At 51.9% G+C, this 15,613-nt stretch overlaps 2 protein-coding genes across 9 annotated transcripts in view; both read right to left on the bottom strand.

Annotated features, from left to right (window-relative positions):
* Positions 1 to 1,145: 1,145 nt before the first annotated feature.
* On the bottom strand, positions 1,146 to 9,992 carry top1b (DNA topoisomerase Ib). 2 transcript variants are annotated; one of them, XM_037478017.2, is made up of 21 exons: positions 9,803 to 9,992; positions 9,512 to 9,536; positions 8,238 to 8,310; positions 7,692 to 7,794; positions 7,552 to 7,607; positions 7,340 to 7,444; positions 7,158 to 7,263; positions 6,996 to 7,081; positions 6,532 to 6,647; positions 6,135 to 6,256; positions 5,937 to 6,059; positions 5,674 to 5,861; positions 4,824 to 4,968; positions 4,545 to 4,688; positions 4,137 to 4,322; positions 3,718 to 3,786; positions 3,527 to 3,641; positions 3,220 to 3,347; positions 2,995 to 3,089; positions 2,627 to 2,776; positions 1,146 to 1,927 (listed from the first exon to the last, which is right to left on the bottom strand). In XM_037478017.2, the coding sequence occupies exons 1-21, from the start codon at positions 9,833 to 9,835 to the stop codon at positions 1,825 to 1,827; spliced, it is 2,271 nt and encodes a 756-aa protein (XP_037333914.2). In that variant the 5' UTR covers positions 9,836 to 9,992; the 3' UTR covers positions 1,146 to 1,824. The 2 variants fall into 2 exon arrangements, with proteins under 2 accessions (XP_037333914.2, XP_062418240.1); XM_062562256.1 differs by having other exon boundaries at positions 6,996 to 7,083; positions 7,163 to 7,263.
* Positions 9,993 to 10,103: 111 nt separating this feature from the next.
* The window catches only part of ncoa6 (nuclear receptor coactivator 6), a 12,244-nt gene continuing 6,734 nt past the window's right edge, over positions 10,104 to 15,613 (bottom strand). For 5 of the 7 annotated variants that reach the window (XM_062562240.1, XM_062562244.1, XM_062562249.1 and 2 more), the window contains exons 12-17: positions 12,661 to 15,511; positions 12,369 to 12,422; positions 12,246 to 12,276; positions 11,425 to 11,466; positions 11,102 to 11,235; positions 10,104 to 10,517 (exon numbers count right to left, since the gene is read on the bottom strand). In XM_062562240.1, coding sequence (XP_062418224.1) covers positions 10,468 to 10,517; positions 11,102 to 11,235; positions 11,425 to 11,466; positions 12,246 to 12,276; positions 12,369 to 12,422; positions 12,661 to 15,511 — 3,162 coding nt within the window. In that variant the 3' untranslated portion in view covers positions 10,104 to 10,467. The remainder of the gene's footprint in view (positions 10,518 to 11,101; positions 11,236 to 11,424; positions 11,467 to 12,245; positions 12,277 to 12,368; positions 12,423 to 12,660; positions 15,512 to 15,613) is intronic. The other 2 variants (XM_062562241.1, XM_062562253.1) reach the window with 2 other exon arrangements.

Raw genomic sequence — 15,613 nt, 5'->3', positions numbered from 1 at the left:
CAGCCGTGGCTTCCGCTGCGGGTTTTCACAATAAAGGTCGGAGTCAAACAACTCGCGCTGTTTTTATTTGGAGGAGACGCAGCTCGTGGTGGGAACTAGCGTGGAGTGAAGTTCTGTCTCCACGGGGGGGGGGGGGGTTGGCAGCGTTTGGATGTAATAAGATGTGTTTTTCCTTAGTGTGTGAAGAAAGTATCGTTGCCGTGCAATGATCCGTTTGCACGAATGAGTCTGCACAGTTTGGACTTCCGGTTCCCCAGTATAAAAATCACAGTATTTCTTTAATGGATATAATCGAAAGTTTATTTCTACTACTCTAAAAAAAACTGTCATATTAAAATGCTGTTTCAAAACAAGACCAGAAAATGTCATCTCGTTGACGAGTCTTCATAACCAAACGTGGGCTTTTCACTTATGCTAATTGAAGTAATTCTCAACATTATATATATATATTATATATATATATATATATATGCATGTTATATATATATATGCATGTATTTCACTGGGTTGGCGAAAAAATGTCCTCTCCCACCTGTATGCACTTGTCGTCTTTTCTTTTGTAAACGATTATCTTACTTCCGGTGGTCCTGCGGATCTCCCGTTAGCTTGACGCAGCGCCTGTTACCGCAGACACAACGAGCATCACCGCATGTCCACGTAACAGGTAACCAGTTACTTTCCAAAACCAATCCCGCAATAGTGTAATATTACCAATAAAAGACCAAGTTTCGTTTTTTGTTATTGACTGAACAGTGAAATGATCATGGTTCAAAATGGGGATGTGCGTCTGTAAAAAAAAATATTTTGATAAATCAATGGGAGTATTGGTACTTGTAGCATGACCTCTGACCTGAGCAATCAGTTAATTAGGATTATGTGTCTCTCTGTAAACGCAGGGTCCCGCCTTCCCTTTTTGCACACATACAAGAAGGAAAAAAGAAAAAAAGGTGAATATTTTATTCTGAAAACTACAAAGCTCCAAACAGCAAGCATTCAACCAATCCAGGGTTGTGTGACAAATAATCAAATAGCACAAAAGATTAAAGACAAAGAAAAAAAATATCCATTCACATTTGGAAAAATGAATGTCCACGCGTCATCAAAGCGATACAACCAGCACACAAACAATGACCCCTCCCCCCCCCCCCCCCCCCCATCATCAAAAAATCCACATCTCCGTCTGCAGGAAGTCTCTGAGTTCTGGCAAAAAAACACAATGCCTCACTGAAGCCGCTTCGAGTAACCAAGAGGATTGTTTTTAGAACTGTGGACACACAGGTTGCATATAAGCAATGAAGAGCTTCCTGTCGACCACGCAAACAGCACACATTTATTTTGATATAAAACGTTGAATCCTGACTAATGACGGAAAAATATGTACATCCCTGAAATAAACAGCCAACCGAAACTGAAATGTAAAAGAGAGAGAGGAGATTCTGTGTGGTAATAGTTGTACGGACGCTGCGCTCACACATCACACGGCGCCGCCTGTCGGTCCCGACTCTCCCCCCTTGCAAACATTTATTAATTCCCTATTCTATGAGAATAAAGAATCTCTGAGAAAAGGCCGATGGCTCACAAAAGATACAAGTAATGTGTTTACAGGAGCTTTAAGCTGCAGCTACATACACACTTCTGTCATTCATCGTCCATATGTGTGTGTGTGTGTGTGCATGTGTGTGCGTGTGTGTGTGTGTGTACTTCTATATAGATATACATAGAAAGAGCACAAGCAGGTGTTCACAGCCGTGGGACCAATGGACTTCAACTACCAACCTCTACGATGGAAGGCGCGCTGTGAAAAGGGGGAAAGGGCTGCTGGGTTTAAAACTCAAAGTCCTTCTCAGCCATGTCGATGGCCCAAGCAAACTTCTCCCTCTGGGTCTTGTTGTAGATCTTCTCGATGGGCACGGCCCATTTCTTGCACCTGGGGAGGACGGGTGAAAGACCAGTTACGGTAAATGTGTTGCATGTCATTGTGAAACTTTACGACCACCTGAACCTTGGCGGCTTGTTTTTTTTTTACTACTTGTATATATATATTATTATTACTATTAGCCCTGCCTGATTGGCCTGCTTGTTCCCACCCCTGTCTCACACACACACACACACACTGCAGTGTACATGTAGGTTCCCATGCACCACCCTGGGGGGGGCACTCCCGTCCCTCACGCCTTACAAGCAGGGTGAAGGCCCGGAGCATTCCTGAAGCCATTGTGCCTGAAGGGAAGGCTCTCTGTAAATAGCCCATGGGGGCATGAACAAAGGGGGGGGGGGGGGGACTACTGCTCCCCCCTCAGCCCCACCGACAGGTCCTCACTGACTTCTCCCACATCATGGAGGGAGGGGTGCAGTTTGGGACGCTGCAGAAACGAGCCCCATTGTTCCTGGTTCTCCTCCTGCAGCCGCTGGCTCTCTATTCCTTTCTCTTTCTGCTGGTGCTGCTCCTTTTCCTACAATGCAGGAGAGTTTCCTGCCTTTCTGTCATCAAGGTAGGAGCCCCCCCCCCCCCCCCCCGCCGCAGCATCCCGCCCAGAGAAGGCCGGCCTATTGAACAGTAGGTCACTGAATGCCGCGGTAACACCTGTGATCAAACAACAGGTGGCGCTGCGCCGCTGGTTCGTACCACGCCACGGAGATCCGGGGGTCCAGGTAGTTGAGCTTGGAGGTGCCCAGAGCAATCTGCTTGTTCTCCTCCCGGTCCGTGGCCTGGACCTGCAGCTTCATCAGCTGCTCCTCGATCCTCTGCACGGCCTTACGCTTCACCTCCAACACCCTGGCACAGGGGGGGGGGGGGAGGAAGAATTATGCAGACGCAGTAAAGAGTACACATTGTGGGTAACATTGTGAGTGTGATGTCGACCACCAGGGGGCGACTCTACTGATTGTAAAAAAACAACAACATGGCGAACTCCAGTCTTCCTGACTCCAGGCCACTAACCAGTGGGTTTCTTACACATGGAGTAGGAGTGGTATACTGCTGCTGTCTCTTACCTCCTGCTCTTCTCGTCGTGGGAGGCCCTGTGCTCCGCCTTGGCCGACTTCAGCTGCTTCCTGGCCGCACACAGCTGATTCTGCTTCTCGTCGATCTGCGAGGGCAAAAAATCAACCGTCAGCTGAGCGGCGAAGAGGAGCATCGCTGAGCGAGGGAGCATCCATCGGCCCGTCCCTACTGGAGGAGGAGGAGGAGGAGGAAGAGGAGGAGGAGAGGGGCTGCACCTTGGTCTGGAGGTTCTGCATGGACTTCTCAAATGTTTTGGGTGGAGCTCTCTGGTGGTTGCAGAGGATGGCCACCGCCCGGTTGGCCCGGTTGTAAGAGAGGACTTTAGCGGGGAGGCTGTCGTCAGCTGGAGACCCAGCGAGGAGGAGGAGGTCAAAATGATTAACATCTAAAAGAACACTAATACACTTCATTCACTATATTAGTATATCAAATCATATGTTTTTGCATTCCAATCACAAATCTTATCCCCATTTTTGTGCCTTTTTCATGTGCATAATTAGTGGCCAACGTTGAGCTACTCACGGCAGGCCAGTTCCTTGAGCTGCTGCTGCAGCGTGATGGAGGCGTTGTAGGTGCGGAAGACCTTGGCCGTCAGGCCGTCCATCAGCTCCTGGAGGTGCTTGTTCAGGATGGAGGTCTATTGGGGGGGGGGGAGGATTTAAACGGTGCCCTCGGGCTTCAGGCGAGGATATTCACACGTGTGTGTTTCTCACATTCAGTCTGTCGAAGAGGTCGTCCTCAGGCTGCTTGTTCTCCAGGAACAGCTGGAGGTTTTTAAACACCTGAGAGGAGAAAACAGCAGATTCATGGACGCCAGGAGCATCGCTGCGTCTTCTTCACAATAAATGACCTTTTTTTCTAAGGCCATTGACCGACTCACGCCTCTCAAATGGATAAGTGAGCAGAGTACAAGCTGCTCCTCCACCTGGGGGGGGGGGGGGGGGGGTCACAGCTCGTTGTCTTCGATCGAATGCATACAAAGAACCTGCTCTCTAGTGAAACCACCTGGCTAGTTCAGCATTTAGCACCGGACTGCACGGACATCTCCCCCAGCAGTGATAACCACCAAACACCACCCTCACGGCCCCCCGCGTCAAACCTCCAGTTCTCCCCCCTCCCTCGTTGTTCTTACCCTCTTCTCCACGGGGATCTTGTTGTAGTAGCGGATGGAGTCCTTCCCCAGGAAGTCAAACTCCACCACGTACTCCTGCTCGTCCATCTTGGGGTACAGCTTGATGTGCTCCACCCGCAGCGAGCAGCAGCCGACGGTGTCCGCCGTCTCGCCCTCCTCCTTCTCGTTGCCCGCCCTCAGTGCGAGCTACAGGAGGAACGCCACGACGCATCGTGAGTATCATCGACACGCCAGAGTTTGCATCTGGCGGCGAGGTTGCAGATCGCAGCCCGCTGGCGCATCTCATTTCATCAGGTGCATGTGAGGGGTGGAGACACGGAGGGGAGGGAGTACCACGCAGATCTAATCCTCCGTCCACGGCTTTTTTTTAAATAGGAATCAGACGGCGTCTGTAATGTTTCTGCTCACCTTGTCTATGAAGTACAGCGCCACAGCTCTCTGCCGGATCCTCATCTCTTTGGACTTCCAGTCGTCTCTGTACTGCGTCCGCAGGCGATCCACACACTTCTTCAGCCGCCGAGCCGTCTCATACTTCTGCCAGTCCTTCTCGCCCTGCACACACACACACACACACACACACACACACACACACACACACAGTTCAATTCATCAGGGAAACGGATCGGCTCTGGACTTTGAATAACTGGTCAAAGGAGCTGAGGCCGAGCCGTGTGAGTGCTCTGGTACCTTGATCCTGGAGCTTGGATTCAACATGATGTACTTGATGGATCCCTGGATGTTCTCTGTCCAGGACGCCAGCCAAGTCACCTTGTTGTCATGGCGAACCTCCTTCCAATTTGTCCCTGGGGGAGGCTTCGGCTGCTTGGAGTCCCTGCAGAGCAGAGGCAGGTTTGCTATAAATAAAAAAGACATCTGCCCCCATGTGAGTCTACATGGGCCATCATTCACTAAATGAACATCAGGCTGCATTGCAGAGACTGAGACCATAAACCCATGTTTACAATGTTTACTGAGGGAATAAATCAAGAGAGAAGTAGAGTCATCTTCTCATTCTGGATTCATACATCATATTCATATTCATTGTGTTTTATTACTGTTACTTCATAAGACTTAACACGCTGCTGTAAAACGCTGCGGGACTAATAAAAGATTATCTCATCTTATCGCGTCTTTGGACTTTGGGGCAGAAGCTGTAACAACAAAAAAAGAAACTGACATCGGGGCGAACATGCAATGAGAATCAAACCCGAGACCTCAACACAACCCTGAGCAAGGCAGCACAAAGAAAATGAAGTTCTGAACACATGCTGAGATCAGAGCAGATTGGACAGATCAGTGGTCGTCTTCACCCTTATTGAGTGTGTTCTACCTCCACAGTCCCTGCTTCCCTCCTCTGACCCCACAGCCCGACTGAGAGGGAACAAAATACAGAGTAAACAGCCGACGGCTGCTCTCTTTCAGAAACACTTCTAAAAAGCACTCAGAGAAACAGACGCCACGAGGAGGAAGAAAGAAAAAAAAATACACGCGTGTGCGTGATCGAGGGCGGTCCCGGCCCCCTCAAGAGGTCACCCACTTGCTGCAGTTGATGATGATGTCTTCGGGCTGGATGCGGCGCTTGAGCATTCCCATCTTGGGGTGATCCCCTCGTCCTCGGAAGAGTCCGGGCGGCTCGATGCGGAAGTTGCCGATCCGCTCCTTGTGGTTGTCCATGATGCAGAAGCCGTACTCCTGCAGGAGCCTCTCGTTCTCTTCTTTGAGTTTCTGCAGAAGAGCACAAAGGGAAATGAAAACACGACGTCTTTTCATCCGAGGGAGTGCGCGCGGAGGCGGGCCGACCTGCTTCTCCTCTTTGGACATCTGCTTCCTGGCTTCTGATTGGGCCTTGAAGTACTCGCTCATCTCGCCGAAGTCGCACTTGTTGAGGTCGGTGAGCTTGGACTTCTCCTCGGACGTCATTTCCTGGAGGAACAGAGGAGACTCGTGAGGCGCGTGTGGACTCAAGTGCCGCACACCGACTGTGGGTCATCTCCTCACCTTCCTCCAGTCCTTGAAGAAGTTCTTCCTGAAGATGTCCTTGGTGGTGTACTCGTGATCCAACATCTTGGCAAAAAATGTAGCGACCTCCTCGGCAGGAGGCTTCAGTTTCATTGACTTTCCTGCAAACACAGGAAAGCCACATTTAAAGGAAGAAGCCATTGAAGGTCGCCTCATCTACGCGTCACCACCACCACCTATCCAACGCATCTTTGAGTCCAACACAGATTTGGTGCAAAATAGAAATAATACACACGGATTGACAGGTCAGCGATCCAAGATGGTGTCAAACTTCAGGCTTCATAACGTCCACAAACCAACGAGTGACGTCTGGACGTCTCCCTCTCCTTGCAGTCCGTTACATGTTTACAGTATTCTAACATACATGACCACTCACCATCGTAGTAAAACCGCACTTTGTCGGGCATCGCCTCATACGGCGCCGCAAACACTGGACCCTTGTGCTCCAGGAAGCGCCATTTGGATCCATCGGTGGACCGTTCCTCCTCCCACCTGAGGACAGAGACAACGCCGCCGATGAGACAAGATCAACAACACTTTTATCCGTCCATGGTCCAATGTGTTCATACTTCTAAGTGTTCATACTTCTAAGTGTCCATACTTCTAAGTGTCCATACTCCTACTACTCATTGTAGTACCTTTTTTCTACTTGATTTGACTTACTTCTTTATTTACATCAGTCTTATTGTGAGTCTTATTTCCGTAACACTAAATTGTTACTATATTGTTGATGTATGTTCACATTCTGAACCTTTTCTTATGTGGTAATCTTTCTCTCTTTGGATTTCTTTCAGTATGAATAAAGTTCTTTCTTCTATTTGTCCCCAATCATCATCTCACCATTTCCACTTCTCCTCCTCCTCTTTCTTCATTTTCTTTCCCTGCGTTGCCTTCTGGTCTCTTGTCTTCTTTTTGGGTTTGATGTCCTTAAAACAAGCAGAGCGGACAGAATAAAACCGGAGAACACTCCCAGATCAAAGGAAGTGAAGAAAGGGGACGGACCTCCTCCTCATCCTCCTCCTCCTCCTCGTATTCTTCGTGCTCCTGTTTCCTCTTCTTGGCCTTCTTGTCGTGCTCCGACTTGATTTTTTTGGGCCTGTATTCAAATCTGTAAACAAAGGCATTGACGGTTGTCAGATGACGGAAGCGCAGCGATCCGGTGTGAATGTGGCGAGCCGACCCACCCTCCGCCCTCGTACTCCCGCTTGGAGGTCTTGAGGTGTTGGGGAGACGGGTAGAAGCTGTTGTCTTCTTCGGGTTCGCTCTTGAGGGCAGAGGGGCTTCTTTCTCTACGGCAAACATGGAAGACATCCGACTGAACACCAACAGGTCCTCTATCCCAAAAAAGGTCTAAGGGGACATCTGTCACTTTCACATCTGACACAACAAAGTTTACCTCACAAATCCGTTTTCTTTCTCCTTTTTGATCTTGTCTACATGGGACGGTTGGACCTGTGGGGAAACGTTTGCAACGTGTCTTTGGGGAAGTGAAATGTACTGATCTGATGTTACAGTCTTAAATAAAGGTTGACGGACCTTCTCCTCCCTCCTCTTCTCCCGGGGCTTCTCCGAGCCGCCGTTGCTGTGCTTCAGCTTCTCTTTGTCCCGCAGCTTCTTCTCAGACGGGTCCTTGTGGTCGCTGAGGGGTCGGAGGTCGAGTGAAGGTGGCACAGCAGACATGACAAAGCAAAATGAAAACCTTTAACAAGCAATGGGGGGGGTGGGGGGGTCTACAAATGTCCACAAAGAGAGCAGGACAAAAGGGAGGAATCCCTCAGAACATGGCCGGGTTCCTGTCAATCCCACCAGAGGCACACTCTCAGAATGAAGGCTTCTCCCTGGAAACTTGTCCTCATAGAGGTGGAGAACCTTCCAGGCGTCTCTTACAGCAACAGGAGGTGAAGTCTTGGTCAGCTGCTCTGCTTCATGTTTCAGGAAACAGCTGATCGCAAGCAAACGTGAGCTGAACGTCCACCAGTCAGGGAAACACACCTCCACATCTGCGTGGTTAAAGTTAGCGCCTTCATTTCCCAGAGTGCACCCTGGGAGGCTCGTCCAGCGCGGAGGACGCAGGAGTCGTACCTGTTGCTGTGCTTCTCCTTCTTGTGTTCCTTGTGCCGGTGTTCTTTGTGCTTCTCTTTGTGTTTGTGGGTTTCTGCGTTACAAACCAGAGGAAACCGCTTTAGCTGCTTTGTTCATTTGTGTCTATCTGAGAATCAATTTGGATTTTCCCATTTGTGTAATTATTCATTTATATTAAGTTTCAATGAATTGATAAAGTCAAGCTGATGTTAACATATTAAAGGTCAAAGGCTTTGACAGATGGAGGTTTGGACATGTGGACAAAGAATGAAAGAGATCAATATGAAACTGTCCATCATGCTGACAATTAATATGCAAATGAGGCATTATGTGATGGGAACTACATACACTGAAAAAAAACACCCAAATGTGTATTTGAGGTTTTTCCTTCCACATTTCTGAAAGAAGAAGTGCTTTTGGAGGAAGAAAAGACCCAAATCTCTAAATCAACCAGTGCTGCCTCCTTCATATTCATCCTACGTTCCACTCCATCTGGGCCTCAGTGATCTGCATCACACGCGTGTGCAGAGAGTCTGACCTACAATCATCCTGCCCGGCCACACGTGTACGAGGACGCCGCCTCCAGCTCCTCGCTGGGTGATGGACCGGCTTCACCAGTTCTCCCCGCAGGATCCCAGGTAACACACCAAAACAATTCCCCCACAATGCGTTGCTCTACGTCAAATGAGGCACAGCTTAAAAGTAACTGCCTGTGGTTAGGGCATCAGTGCTGCATGCTTATATGCTCTTAATAACCACATGCAACTTTGTCCGCTGTGACGTCAGAGATGAGCCTGGTGTCTGGCTGCTGATGGTGGAGGTGATGGAGATGTTTGTGCTGGTGGTGGTGAGACAGGGGCCGGGGAGAGGCGATCAACGCCCAGCTCTCGCCTCCACGTCACGGCGCACTGTCGGGCGGTGTGATCGGTGCCCCCCCCCCCCCCCCGGCCGCTGCACGCAGAAAAATAAAATGGCGCAGAGACTAAGTCCTCAGCTCCAATTTGGCCACTTTCGGCTACAAAATTCGCCACGTTTGCACGCGCGCATCGCGGAATTAGCGCGTGCACATGAGAGAGGACGCCGGGCCGCGTCGGGGCCGCGCAGCAGGTCCCGGATCCGGGCTCAACAGCGGGCGCTTCAGACCCGGTTTTGGAACAATAGCCGCCAGAGAGCGGAGGAGAAGGGACTTAGTCTCTGGGACGCCATTTCTGTCCTAAACAGGAGACACATCGCAGACACAAAGTAAATAAAGAAACCCCCGTCAGGGGACCTACCGCTTCCTTTAGATCCAGAATTCACCTGGAAATTATGAAGAAATGTCGTTTTAATATCGCAATTTTTAAAACGCCGGTAGGCTCAGTGGTTCAACTTTCAATCGTCACACACAATGCACCCTTTAAAACAAGCATTATGGAGCAAATATTCTAGACTTTTTGGACAAGTCATCACCCCAAACGACACCTTATGGTAAAGTTTTTACAGACAACTTATTGCGTTAGCTCGAGCGACATTGACGACAATGACGTTTCTCTCCCGTCGGGTGTCACGGTGAACGCGGAGGGTACCTGCGCGTGTCCGTGTCCGTGCTGCCCGCTCATGGTCGGCCGGGTGGTGCTGGCGAAGCAGGTGAAGATGTCGCAGCAGCTGTAGGTGATGGAGGCTCAGGGAAACCTCTGCCGACGGACTGGAATGGAGTCCCAGCGGCTACCGACTGCGCATGCGCGCACGGACGGCGGCAAACACAGCGTGGTGCCTTCCCCAACCAAAGGGGCACCGGGCGGTGCGTGTGAGACTCGATCTAATGACACGGCCTGGAGCGTCGTGCTCGTCAACAATACTTTAATTCAGACTCATTTCAACACAGCGTCACAGGACAAAAAGCAGTACAAAATTTAATTCAGTTTTACAACATAATTATACAATCATGACAAGCTCCATCGTCATCTTCACGTGATTAATCCAGCATCTAATATAAAAAAAGCACATTCACACTAAAGAAAACAACACATACTGTATTGCACACATTCTAACTACAATCGCACATGATAGCGTGGACAATGATTCTTTTTTAAAACACAATCTGTACATTGGTTTCCTCCTCCGCTGGAAAGTTCATAATCTAAAAGGGGGAGACGGATTCACGCGGGGGGTGGTGGGGTGGTGGGGGGGGACAAGAAAACAACACATTTACAGTACGGTTTCACAGGTTTCATCACCACTGCAGCTGCTTCTATTTAGACTTCCTTCGTTTGGCCTGCGTGGGGCTCGCTCCGGCTTCTGCTGAGGAGGAGACACAGGTGTTAGAGGACAGGTAGCCACGACCCGAGCAGGGCGGGGCCATTAAACACCAATGTACAGCGACGCGACTCGCTGGTTTGTGGGCTGATGTTTTGAAGCACCAAATTTGGCAATTTTGCCGTCGCCATCTTGGAATACGACGTCACCACGTCAGTGCGTCTGATGAGCAGTGAGTGACCATATTTGGATTGAGGAGAACGTCGAGACCTGTCAATCAGCGTGTAGCCCCGCCCTAAAGCATCCCCTGCTTTATGGTCTGTTTGACTCTAAATGGACCATCAACCACTAAATGAACATCATGCTGTTTTGAAGAAGACTTGAATCTATAGATTGAGACCACAAACTCATGTTTACAATGTTTACTGAGGGAATAAATCAAGAGAGAAGTAGAGTCATTTCCTCATAGACGTCTATGGGAGCAGAGGAGTTGTTTATAACATTATTTCTGATGGGGATTAATGGGGTGTATTGTCTGACGCGGTATCGCTTCAAGGCCCATCCTCAGCCTCGGGTCGTGATGGATAATCTCGCCGTGCCGCGTCACAGTGCTCGAGTGTTTAAGTCACCTTTGACAGCGGCGCTGGTCCCGGGCCGAGCCGATCGCTTCCTCACGCCGCTGTCCGCCACCGGCTCCTCCTCCACCTCCTTCTCGGCCCGCGAGCTGCGCCTGCTTGGCCCTTTGGGTTTCTCCACCGCAGCCCTGGGAGGACCGAAGAGGAATAAAAAAATACAAAGAGAGAGGGGGGGGGGTGAAAGATAAAAGTGCCACTGGGGACTCTGCTGTTTTTCCTCGTCTACCACAGATACCGTCCAGCAGCCTCCATCCGCTACGTTGCCATGAGCCGCTGCAGCGAGTCGGTGCAGCGCGACGCGACTTTTAAATACATACCTTGGGACTAAGTTGATGGGCGTCTTTCTTTTCTTTGCCCATCTGTGATAGAAGTGGAAGAACAGCGGTGAACTATAAACGGGGCTCCACAAACACGGCTTCACTCCCCAATCCACACCAGAGACGAGAACAAGCAAGCGGGGGAAGAGACCTGCTTTACGCTGGGAGTTAAAGGAACAGTGCGTACGCGCTAACCGCATGCCGCGACCAGCTGACTGTCGCCACAAGGAGCCACTGTGATCAATACTCGCTTTCAAAGGGACTCAATCATTGATTCTTTAATGGATACTTTTAAACAGAACAAAAGTTATTAGAAGAATTTAGGAATCAATAAATTCTAGAGACGTAACGGTTTCCACCTTACAGGAAACAAATGTAAAAAAGAAAAAAAGAAAAAAGTTTATAAAAGAACGATGAACAGACCGTCTGTAGGTCATCCCTCTGTCCTTACGTCTTCCTTCCTCATGTCCTCCTCCCTCTTTCCCTTCCCCTCAGTAGATAGAAATGACTTGGACTAAGAAAACCATGCCGAGTTTTGGGTGATTCTACACTAATGGAAACATGATTAGATCCATTATCTGCCAACGAAGGGCCCATGAATGTTACACACTGTTCCCTTAAGCGCCTGACACGCATTGGAATGATTCGATTGTCTCATGCCGATCATACAAACCAAATGAGTGTCAGCAGAGGGAGAGATGTTTGAGACATTCGGAGATCAATAACTGTGAGGCCCACCTTTGATAGAGCCCGAGCACCTGAAGCGTCGACGCTAATGAACAAGACGTTAAAAGAATGCAGAATGCAACGAGGAGTCTTACCCCTGCTCCGCGCCCGCCAACACCTCTTCACCTGAACGGGACCAAAACAAGAGTCAACTCTTCACCGCCTGGTCCCACGAGACGAGCAAGACATTATATGCACAACGTCTGCAAAAGACTCACCCGTCTTCTCACTGGCAGCAGGTTCCTGGGACGGTGGGGCTTGTTGAATAGATACTAGGAGGGGGGTAAACAGTTCAGCAATGAGTATGTTTCAGAGATTCTTCAACTAAACCCACAGGAGGAGCTCCATGTTAATGCAAAGAGAGGAGTCATTTTCCCCATAGACTTCTGTGGGACCAGAGGAGTCGCCCCTGGTGGTCACTACAGAAATTGCAGCTTTTAACCAGTGATTTGGAGACAAAAGGAAAAGACACTTTCTGGTGTAAGTACTTAAATTGAAAGTGGACTTTACCCGGGGAGGCTTCAGCCGACGCAGCAGTCGGCGGCCGCTCCACAGCTGGGGGGTTCGGCTGAGCCGGTGGAACTCCGCCGGGGTTTGCGACCGAAGAGGATGTGGTGGGGGCAGCCTCCAGAGAAGGTCCAGATCCAGCAACAATCGGAACAACGGACGGTACGGGACTTTGTACGGGAGCAGCAGTGGAGCCCAAAGTGGCAGGCGGGACAGCAGGAGGCTGAGGAGCAGCAGCCGCCGCCGAGGCCACTGGAGCCTGGCTGAGGACCGGAGAAGCCACTTGGGTTGGAGGGGAGACCGCTGGCGGAGTCACGTTGTTGGAGGCAGCAGCAGCACTTGTAGGTGGAGCCATAGCTTCAATCTGGATGGCAGGAGGATGGAGGACCTGTGGTGGCACGGCTCCGGGGGGGCCCTGCGCAGGTCTTTCTACAGGACTCCGCTGGAAGTCCGCTGTGGCAGAAACCTCGGCAGGAGCCGGTGAAGGTTTACCTTTCACCTGGGCAGCGGGGGGCGGCGACATGGGGCTCTTTCGGGTGGGGTTAGCAGCCCCGGGACTTGAGCAGAGAGGAGGAGGGGGAGAAGCCAGGGGTGATGATGCCGCAGGGCTCGGATGGGGAGACGGCTGCCGATTGGGTTTCTGAGCCGAAGCCACCTCGCCTAGATTTTCTGTTTTCGGAGCCCCCGGGTTCATTTGCTGGGGAGCTGGGGGAGTACCAACTGGGACTGATGAGGGAACACTAGTGGCAATCTGGACCTGTCCAGCAGCACTCCTGGGGGGCTGCGTGCTGGCCCCAGAGGCCTGGGTGGAGCTCGGGGCAGGAGAAAGCTGGATGTTAGCCGCGGACACTTGGATGGGCCCCCCCATGGTGACGGACTGGGAGGCCACTGTGGAATTGGGAGCCACCGATGCTCCTGGGACCTGGAAAATGGGGTTGATAAATACAGGGTTGGGGGTGGGGGTGATGAACTGGGGAGGACGGGGGCAGGGGGCCTGCTGCCGGATGTCCTGAGGTCTAAGGTTCTTGTTGGGGACTGCCACCATGGTTGGGGCCATGGATGCGGGAGCCTTGGGAGGAGCGGGGAGGGTCATGGGGTTAGAGGTGACAAACACAGTGATCTGATTGGGGGAGACTGCGCTGGAAGCAGGGATCTGTATGACTGAGTGAACACTCGTCCCGGGCTTCGGGCCTGAGCTGGAGTTAGAACTGGTGCCGACTGTCAAGGCGGGACTGCTTTGACCCGAAGAGGCCGCGTTGGGGCTTCCACCCGTGGAGGCACTCGTGCCAGTACCGAGGGTGGGGCAGACGGGAGGCGTTGGTTTTACATTTGGACCGGGCTGATTACCGAGGCCCGGGATGAGGTTCTGGCTGAGGCTGGGGGTAGTTTGAGAGGTCACGTTGGTGCAAGGGTGCGAGCTGGAAATTGAGGCGGGATGCAGATTTGGACTGCTAGTGGGGATCGGGACAGCGGGTCGAGGGTTGGCCTCCGATGCATTTGAAGCAGCTGACGGGTCTGTGCTCTGGGAAGTAGTGTGCAGCGGTCTCTCTGGATCCAACGCTGACTTGGGGCCGTCCCTGACGTTACCGTTTTGTCCGGGCCGAGGAGGCGCGCTCGCGATGGCAGAGTTATCCAGCAACTGGTTCAGGGAGGTCGGCGCTGCCCTGAGAGTGGGTGAGGCCTCGGAGTCCTGCGTAGGCGGCGTTTGCGCCGGGAGCCTCTCGGCTGCGCCGGCCTTCACTTCAGAGTCCGGCTTCTGCGGCAGCGGGAAACGGGGGCTTGCCATCCTGGGAGCGGATAACTCCCTCAGAGGCTGCAGCTGGGTTTGAGGCACCTGTCGCTGCTCCGCCACCATCATCATTCCTTGACTTTCCCGGGGTCCCTCGTTGGCGGTCCCTTGCACCGCGTGGAAGGGGCTCTGGGTGAACGGAGCCTCCACCGCCCCACTCACTTGTGACGGCATAGATACCGGATTTGGGAGTGCTGAGGTAGGGCTTAGCATAGTGGTTTGCGCCTGAGGGCCGACCGACTGCTGCTGGGGCGGAGGGCAGTGGATGGCCATCTTTGTCCCCTTTTGTCTCCCTGGACTCGGGGTTGCCGTCTTGCGGCTGGAGGCTGGACTCGACCTTCGGCTATTGCTGGGACTCGCCCTCTTGGCCTGCCCTCCGGGCTGCTTGTCCTGTTTACCGCCTGCACCTCCCACTCCAGAGCCAGTTGAGAACGGCTGCTGCGGATTGTTGTTCCCGCCCACACTGCCGTTGTTGCTGTTGCCTGGTAAGGTTAAGCTAGGAGGGGCCTGCCCGATGGCTTTCAGAGTGGTCGGGTTCAGACCTTGCTGATCGAATCCCCTGTTTAGGTTCGGCTGCCTGGGAGGCAGAGGAATGTTGATTTTGGGAGGAAACAGCCCTGCGATGGAGGCATTAAGCCTCTCGGGTGAAAGGTTGATCTCGGAGGGTTCGGTGCTGGGGGGACGGTTAGTCGGGGTGAGAGGATGGTGGTACGGCCTGGGGCTGGCTCTGTTGGGGGTTTTGGGCCTGGAGCTCTGTGAGGTGGTGGGAACATTGGGGAAATGAAGGCCCGGCATGGGGCCACCTTGCTGAGGCTGACTTGGTAGCTGCTGCTGGGGACTGGCTCCGGTGTGCTGGGGCATTGGGGATGGACCCGGTCCCTGCTTCATCATGTGAGCGTTGGAGCCCTGACTGGCCATCATTTGCTGGGTTCCATTTCCAGGGTGCTGCAACCCAACGTCTGGGCCGCCAGGCTGCTTCTGATGAGCCATGCCTTCTTCAGACCCAGCGCCTTGAGGACCCTGCCCTGCATCCGGATGGGACATTCTTCGTACAGCTCCTGCAAGCTAGAGTGGCGAACAAATACAAATTGTGAACTTTTCCACCCCCAAGATAACAAATTAATGTCGTGTCTTGTGTTTATGTATGCTGCAGCACATGGCCCTCAC

The sequence above is a fragment of the Pungitius pungitius genome, chromosome 1, assembly GCF_949316345.1.
Source record: "Pungitius pungitius chromosome 1, fPunPun2.1, whole genome shotgun sequence".
NCBI classification, from domain to species: domain Eukaryota; kingdom Metazoa; phylum Chordata; class Actinopteri; order Perciformes; family Gasterosteidae; genus Pungitius; species Pungitius pungitius.
The sequence above is the reverse complement of the archived record's forward strand: the minus strand, read 5'-3'. Positions and strand labels throughout refer to the sequence as shown.